At 39.6% G+C, this 8,881-nt stretch overlaps 1 protein-coding gene across 2 annotated transcripts in view; it reads right to left on the bottom strand.

Moving 5' to 3' along the window:
* Positions 1-8,881, bottom strand: part of hipk2 (homeodomain interacting protein kinase 2) — a 95,949-nt gene that overhangs the window by 29,635 nt on the left and 57,433 nt on the right. For both annotated transcript variants that reach the window (XM_007553211.2, XM_007553213.2), the window contains exons 3-4: positions 2,632-2,755; positions 1,789-1,908 (exon numbers count right to left, since the gene is read on the bottom strand). In XM_007553211.2, the coding sequence (XP_007553273.1) occupies positions 1,789-1,908; positions 2,632-2,755 (244 nt within the window). The remainder of the gene's footprint in view (positions 1-1,788; positions 1,909-2,631; positions 2,756-8,881) is intronic.

Genomic DNA, 8,881 nt, shown 5'->3' with positions numbered 1-8,881 from the left:
TATATATATATATATATATATATAACTTAAAATTGTCTTGCAAAAGTATTCACACCCTTGCATAAATGACTGAGTTACTCCTCCTATTTTATCTGCAACTTAAAACCAGTTTTCTTCCAAACTTGGCCTGAATTTTCCTCCATCTATCCTCTCATGTTGTGTGATCATCTTCCCTGCATCTGTTAAAAGAAAGCATCCCCACAGGATCATGATGCCACCACTGTACTTCACCAAGGCAACAATGTATTCAGGTTACTTTTCCACTAGATATGGTGTTGTGCATGTAGGTTAGGTAAGATGAGTGTAAAATGTTGTTTAAGAACCTAACCCTGCTTTTGCATGCTATTTCTTCACTACCAAGACATTTACACTGCAAAAACACAACATCTTACTAAGTATTTTTGGTTTATTATCTAGTGCAGGCATCCCAGTACACCTGAAATAGGACAAAACTAACTTGCAATAACTTTTCAACAAGAAATCCAAGCTTGTTTTAAGTAAATAACTCATTAATATTGATGACAATTACTAGCTTCACTGGCAGATTATTTCACTTATTACAAGACATTTTTTCTAAGTGAAAAAATCAGCCAGTGGTTTCAATAGTTTTTATCAATACTCAAGAATTATTGACTTAAAGCAAGCTCATATATCTTACTGAAAAGTTTCTTGTAAGTTTGTTTTATTTCAGGTGTATTAAGATATTTGCACAAGAAACTAGATTACATTAGATAAAGTTTATTGTTCCCAAAGGGCAAATGACCTTCAGCCAGAAAAGATCAATTGCAGATGAAAAACAAATGTACACTAAATAAGAACTAGACAAATATAATTGGTAAGATTTTGTGTTTTTGTTACATCTTTATGTGCTGCAGAGAGGAATCATATTTGCAGCTCATCGCAGTCAATATGCAAAATGTCTGTGTGACCCCCAGAAGTTCAGATGAAGCTGACGTTGTTTATTGAGTGGCCTAAATGGAGCACAGTGGGGCAGTGAGTGGAGCTCAGAGCAGCGTCAGAGCTCCCACACAGATCCATTTTACCTTCATTACAGTCAGAACACAACAGAAGCCTCAGTTTAATGCCTCACATGTACGGCAGGAAAAAATAAAAACACACACTTAGTTATTCACTTTGTTCTGGGTTTATAGTGCAATATTTGTTTATCTTATTCTTATCTTTTCATTATACATGTTTTGTTTCATAAATCGAAATTAGCACAGGTGGATAGTTTACCCAAAAATCATAAAAGTAAAAAGTATTTGGTTTAAAAGGCTAATAAACTACTGAGTAACTGGTCAGAATCTGATTTAATATTTAAACTGATGACATCAAACAAACAAGAATGCAAAGTTATTCTGGTGTTTTAAAAACTAAAAAGAAAAATTACTAGTAATAAATATCATGACTACAACATAGTAGATTTAGGCAGCACTTTTCCAAATCATAAAACTTGACTTGACACATAAAACTTATCTGACACTTCCAGATCTTCATCATACAGCAGACTCAACAGGTAGAAAATAAAATTAAAAAAACAAACATTGTGCACAAACAAGAAGTCTCACCTTAACTTAAACTGTAGGTTTGTCTGTTGTCTGTATTTCATTCTATTTCAGTTTTTGTTTTTCTTCATTCAGTGAAGTTACTCACAGGTAAAGTATCCAGAAATTTAAATAGATACTTTATAAAAGTAAAAGTACGATGTAGTGAAACTACTCCTGAAAGTACATTTCAGCCACAAAGTGATGTAAGTAAATGTATCTAGTTATTTATTTTGTTTTGTACCTTCAGTCTCCAGAGGGGATAGGTGGAATCTGGGTCTCTGTTGAAGAACCTGGTGGTCTTCGTCCCTGCACTCAACAGATACTCTGCTGGAAGACCCTGCGTCTGTGAGATGTACCGAATCTGCAAGACAGAAATGCAAAAAAAAAAAAAAAAAAACACCCAAAATGAAGCTAATGCTTTGAAAGAACTTTGAGGTCTGAGACAGTCATTAGAGCATATAAAAAAAGGGAAATGCTTTATGATGAAGGCTTGTTTGAAGGCTTAAAATACATTTACGTAGATAATGACAGATAATGATGGAAATGCCAGAAAGGGCTTAAAAGCAAATTATGCACGAAAGATTTTCTTATGTCAAAAAAAGATAATCAGTCAGATCAGAACATCTGCTGGTAGGAAAGAGCAACACGGCAATGTAGAACAGCAGCCATGCTAGCCTGCAAAATGATCGCATTTTATCTGAATTACCTCATAAAGAACCAACAGCAGCACATAAACAAAAGCAAAAGTTGGGAAAATCAGTTGTTTACTTAAATCTGTGCAAACCAATTGCCTCAAAAGAATCAAAAACTGCAATGTATAAAAACGAGTGAAGCTACGATGTGCAATTTAAGAATTACAAAGCTAAAGTAACTTGATGAATTTTGTTGAACATAAATTAGCTTTTCTGCCGACAACAACAGCATTCTGCTTATTAACCCCTTAACAACATTTTTACCAGAAGTAGCTCACATGATGTGCAGGTCCACCAGGTGTTTGCTAATTGCTGCTGGCTAGTCTGAAGGGGCTCAGTCATGTTTACTTGAAGTCTTTTATTCCAGTGTGTGTGAGGTAATGATGTGTTACCTGGTCGTACTCGGAGGCTCCGGGGTAGAGAGGCCATCCCAAAAACAGCTCAGCTATTACACAGCCCAGCGACCACATGTCTATGGCCTCACAGAACGGCAGGCCCAGGATGATCTCTGGAGCCCTGAGGGAGAACAAAACACACGTGGGTCAGAGATCCCACAGCTTTATTCAAAACGCTGCGTATTAGTGGAAAACTCATAAACTCACTGCCAATGAAATGTACATGAAAGCAACTTCTACGTTATAACTTTTGATAAATCAGCTAAAATCTTCTGAGGAGCAATTTCTTGGCAGCTCATCTGAGCTGATGGACAGGAGCCTGGAGTCGTACGCAGAGGGAACCGTCAACATGGAGGAGGAATACATGTCAAAATATTTTAACACTCCAAAGCTGATAATGATTAAAACACACACAGAAAATAAAAATCACATTCCTGCATATGGACACCAGAGACATTTCAATTAATCTGCAGCGTTGGAAGATTTCTTCCTGAGCTGCTGAGCTGTTAGCATGAAATGCGTTTTAGACAGTTTTATAGGAGACTACTTTCAGATCATTTATAATATAATCAATTTTATCAGTTCAGCTTGGACTTGTGGAAACGCTGGTACTGACACGCTTAGATGTGGTCCAGCTTCCAGCACAAAGACACAGAGATTATAAGACCTTCCCTTCATACAAGTCCTCAACTTTAAATCCTTTAAATGATGGAAGAGAGATCGCAAACCACAAAGATAAATTCAGCTGTTTGACAGCAAACAAGACCTACACTGCTTTAAAAAGGCAGTTATTAGAACCACTACATATTGTAGGATTTATTCAATATTTTCATTTATATTTTATTTTATATCACTTAACAAATCACCAATATTGCAAATTGTTGCAGCAGTAGGACTAATTGTTTGTTTTCTGCTTAAAATAAAAGTTTTTATCTTGACAAAAGATTGATGGTCTCATATATTTCAGTCCAGAGCTCTTATTTATTTTGGTTTGTGCTGTCAGAAAGACGAATACACTCACATCTTCGATGACACCCAAAATAACCAGGAGCCCCGCGATTCCTCACACTAAAGTACTTTTAAGAGATTCTCCGCCTGTCATTGCTATAGGAGGGACACTCTTAGTCCAACATTTTCTTCTTCCTGCTCTAGGTGGGATGTCGTCTCTGGGCTCCACAGAAACCTAATCTAGGCTGAATCCACAGAAACCCCTTTCCATTCATCTGTAATATATATTAACAGCATGACACGCAGTTCAAAGGAGCTCAAGGCGGATCTTGGGAAGTTTCAAGTTCGCAATCCTGATTGCCGTGGCCATGGTAACTCGCCCCCCACTCCTCAGGACTCGAAGGGCTCTGGCAGGGTTTTGGTCATGGGAAACAGCATGTTATGGGGAGACTTTACAGAGATGTGAAAGAGTTGGAGGTAAATGAATGAAAACACTGCACACAGTTAGAAGAACGTCTCCAACTGCAGCCTGCCAGCAGTGACGGAGGAGTAATAACAGGCCGCGTTTTTATTGGGATATGGCTGAAACATGGAGGCTGCAGGCATTACAAGGACAGATGATTATAAGCTGTAAAAGACAGAAGGAAGCAGAATACACTGTTCCAAAGAGGGAGAGGCACCAATAAAAGGTTAGGGAGAAATGCTTTACAAACTGACAGAAGGTGGTTATTGGGGTCTAAAGGGCAGCAGTGGAGCAGACACCAAAGACAACACTGTGGTAACAGTATCTCAGGGCACCGTTACACACCGATACAGAGTCAACATCACACACAATGAGCTGGGGCATCAGTCAAAAGGTTCCCCAAGAAGCAGAGAGTGGACTGCCAGGAGGCGATAACGCGAGGAAGACGAGGAGGTTGAGAAAAGGAGACGGGCTGGAGATTCACTGACAACATGGGGACCGATGTAAACGTAGCTGCTGCTGTCGCCATTTCCCTGAATTTCACGAGAAGATTCAACGCAAACCGCACCATGAATTCATGTCCAGTTTCTGTGCAGTTAAATTTCTGAATACATCAATGCCTGACATGTAGTTCTGCGTAGTCCTCATGTAGCCATGTCCACATCTGAGAAAACGGAGACATATTTATGTTTTGGCCTGTCATCCACACAAAAACTTTAATGTTACTAAAAATCATTATTTATAAAAATTTCAACCAAGTTGGAAATTTGAGAGCACTTAGAGACTGTGGCTACTAGCTAAAAGCTACTGGCTGTTGGTTACTTGCTGCTAGCTAAAGTAAATCAACATTTATTGTTTCTGTGTTCAACTTATCAGTTTATTAAGTTACTTAGATTTTTATTAAAGCTACTGTTTAACAACAACATCTCGTCATTTAGCTCCTACAATCTTGATTCTTTCATAGCTGACTACCGTATTTCCAGGCATAACGGAGCCTTCTGTACCGGGACTTTATATATCAACCATTTGTGTTCAGGTGAACCATGGCACAATTAATTTATTTGAGAAAATTTGTCACCTTTGTTAATTGCTTACAAATGCATTAAAATGCATTACAATAAAATATTCACGATATTAAATGTATAATATTCCTTTACCAGAAAAAAAGTATTTAAGATGCTGAAAAACACAGAAACATTTGAGGTTGAGGTTCTGTTGAGTGTCTGGCCTTTCAGTTCTCTTTACTTATTTTATTGCTTGTTGAAGAAGCTGAAAAATCGGAGACAACAATGCCACATTGGTGATTTTTTGACAATATATTGAGAGCAATATGGTTAGTGTGGTTTATCTAAATCACATTTCTAATATTCAAAACAAACGGAGCATGCATACTCTCTAATTTACAGTGGTAGGTATTTTTCAAAACTCTAATGGATCAAAAAGCTGATTTGATCCATTTATACCTTTGCAAGTACTTCAGTGAAGAAAAATGCAGGGAAACTTCTGTTATGAGTCAGATTCCTCTAATAAAGACTTGCAACCGAGAGGAACCTCAGTGTAACCATGTTTTCTCTTTTCTATCTAAAGTGTGATGCTGCTCGAGTGATTTAAACGCTGAACTCCACAAAATCCACTAAAATAAAGTGAAAGTGATATTTCCATTTCTTGCTGCTCTTTTAAACTGAATCTGAGCATGAATGTCTCGATGCTTGTGGTGACTGGTTTTATTGACTTGGATCGATTGCAGCCTGCGGTTTCTCCAGTTTTACACTATTACTGTGTTTAAGGGTCGTTTTGTTTCCCCTCTTTCTCTGACAGATCAGCAAAACAAAAACAGAGAGGAAGGAAGGGAGAGGGAGTAACCTTGTTGTGCATGACATGAAACCACAAATGCAAAGTTGCCCCCACCAATGCACATCTGCCACTGCCTGCAGAGCACCTTGAAGTTGCTGCTAATGCAGGCCTATCACTGGCATGGATAAGCAATGAAGTGATGAGTGCACACATCTGCTGAGCGTATCACTACTTCTCTGTTCTCCTTTTGCTCTCTACAAGAACAGCACACAACACCGGACAATTTACACACTTTGGATCATTTCGGCAATGGAACTGGTTAAGTGTAGTTAAATTTACTGTTAATAAATGCTTGGTAGAAGCAGATTGGCTTCTGGAGTTAACAGATACTTCATTTTGGAGACATAGTTGGGAAAACGTACAGTGTTAAAATCTCTGTTTCGTTCGGTGCCAAAGGATAAATCAAATCCACGATAATGTGGTTACAGATACCATCATGCTAAACTCTGCTTAGGTTACTTGTAATGTATAATCAAATTAACTGTGATGTAAGACAAGAACCAACACATTATGGAGTAAATCTGCTGGTTCTTCATAAGTTTTCACACCCTGCCCTAAATAAAAAAAATTAAACTACTGAGAACCTGATATTTAATTATCTCTATAAAACCACAGGCCCCGGCGTTCTGCATTCAATCACCTGATTATCAAACTGACGAACAAAATGAGCTGCAACATTCCCAGCTTAAGTTTTAATATTAATATTGCTCATATTTTAGGTCATCAGAGAAGAAGAAACAAAGAAAGCAGCTTTTGTTGTATTTCTATGGAGCTAATTTAGTCTCAAAAAATGTACCAAGAGTACAAGTAGCGCGTTACATTGATCTGACTCTTGTGTGTTGATTTTAATGCATTTCTCAGTTTGCAAAGCTTGAGGATGATGTCCTGTTCACATTAAATGTTAAAAGCAGAATTCACTGTAATGTTTAATAAAATTCATTATCAGGTCAGACATTTTGTTCATGCAATTTGAAACAGTAATTTGAATTATTCTAAAGTAAAATAAGTGCAGTAGTTATTTTTATTTAATATTGTGAGTAAAAATAATAGGGAAATGTGTCCTTTAACTAGGTGAGGGCAGATTTTAAGAAATAATTATTTGGCTTAAATTGCAGCATTAAGTTAAAACTCAATTCAAGATTGAAAACGTCTGAAACGTTTTGAGCTACTTTGGATAATTAACTGAGTTTACTGCACTGTTGGGAATGAAAATGTGATTGGACTGAAATTATTTTTGTGAAATCCCTTGAGATGACATTTGTTGTGAATTGGCGCTATCGAAATAAAACTGAATTGAATTGGGAACCATTGTTCTAGACTATGCATGTCTCATACAACACAGACAGCATGTAAACTAAGGCTAGCCAAAGGCTTTGAATGGTTCTGAATGGGCACCCAGCAGCATGAGAGGGCTCAGTGTTCGGGCTACTGCCTCTGACAGCACCAGGTCCCCACAAAGAGAGGTTGGGACGGGGAGAGAGGGAGCCAGTCTGCGTTTTGACATCCTCCCAGCTGGCCTGGTCATTGATGAGCCTCAATCCCCTTGGGAGACAGAGATGGCACGACTCATGAATGAGGCCTTTCTTCTGCCACCCCAACCCGCCCCAACACCTCGGCCCGCTCGCCCAACCTCACCATCGCATCCCTCCTTAGCCGCCCCTCTGCAAGCAAAACCTCCTTAAACTAGGCCGCCGAGGCCAGGCTGTGGCGCTCCCCTCCCCGCTGCCTATTCCGCCCTCTGCTGAACTTCGCTTGGCTGGCCCGACAGCCCACACACACGCACACACACACAGACACACAGCTGACATCACAGGCTGTGTGCATGTCAGGATGTATCCATCAGGCTGACCTTCCCTTTGCATGGCTCCAGAAGGGAGACGGATGGATCCCCAGAACCCAGCAACATTTAAAAGGACATAAAAGCACAACGCGGTTATTCCAGTCTCTTGATATTGGTTTGATCTTTCTCTTTTCCATATTTAAAACCTCCATCACTGGCCCTTATACAAACATGATTTATTCAAGAGGCTGGGAGTTGGGGGTACGGGAAAGAAGGAAGGCTCTTCAGGGTAAATAACAAGCTCTGTTATGACAAACTGCAAAAATGGTTCAGGAAGGAGCATTTTTCTGTGATCAGGAGAAAAGACCTTTCCATTAACGTTTCTCCATGTCTCTCCGCTGGTTCCCTCCCTGCCATCCCACGTCTCGCCCTTGCTAATGTAAAAGGCTCCTGGAGGTGCTGTGAATGGCTCCATCCCTCCCTTTGGGTTTCCATCTACATATTCATGCCCCAAAATGTTCCTCCACCACTTCTTTGAAGAAGCACCATAGAGAAACACTCCCAGATATAATGCATGGTGTTGGCCGACTGTGAAATCAATATGCAGAGCCGCATCCCCTGCTGTGCACCTGTGGCCCATCAGAAGTCAGCACAGCCCTACACATGTACTCACAAACATACATCACACCTCCACTGACGCACCTGAACCTATCACTTTGGAAATGGCTGCACACAACCCAGGCCATGCATATGATGATGGGATATAATGAAAGTGTATGCAGCAGCAATGGAGTGCAGGCTGCATTTAGATTTAGAGCTAGTGTTCCAGGTGGCTGAGAGGTGGAAAGAGGAGAGATATGTGGACATGGAAAAAGTTTTACAGAGTCCTTGAGAAATGTCTCACTCCCCAAGCAGCGGCAACATTCCTGGTACTCAAGGTCTTGAAAAAAAAGACCTCTCTCTCTCTCTCTCTCTCTCTCTCTCTCTCTCTCTCTCTCGGAGTCTCGTTGTCAGAAGAAGGGACAGAGAAAGCGCTGACAAGGCTGCCACTGTTTCGCCTGTTAAAGTATTAGCATTCCATGTGAGTCTGGCAATACATTACAACACAGAACTGGAGAGGAGGGAGGAATTTTTTTGATAAAAAATATGGAGAGATCAACTTCAAAAGATGTAGAGACCCAAAGCACGAATAATTACGTGTA

The sequence above is a fragment of the Poecilia formosa genome, unplaced genomic scaffold, assembly GCF_000485575.1.
Source record: "Poecilia formosa unplaced genomic scaffold, Poecilia_formosa-5.1.2 Scaffold55, whole genome shotgun sequence".
Lineage (NCBI taxonomy): Eukaryota > Metazoa > Chordata > Actinopteri > Cyprinodontiformes > Poeciliidae > Poecilia > Poecilia formosa.
This window is presented reverse-complemented; position numbering and strand designations above follow the sequence as displayed.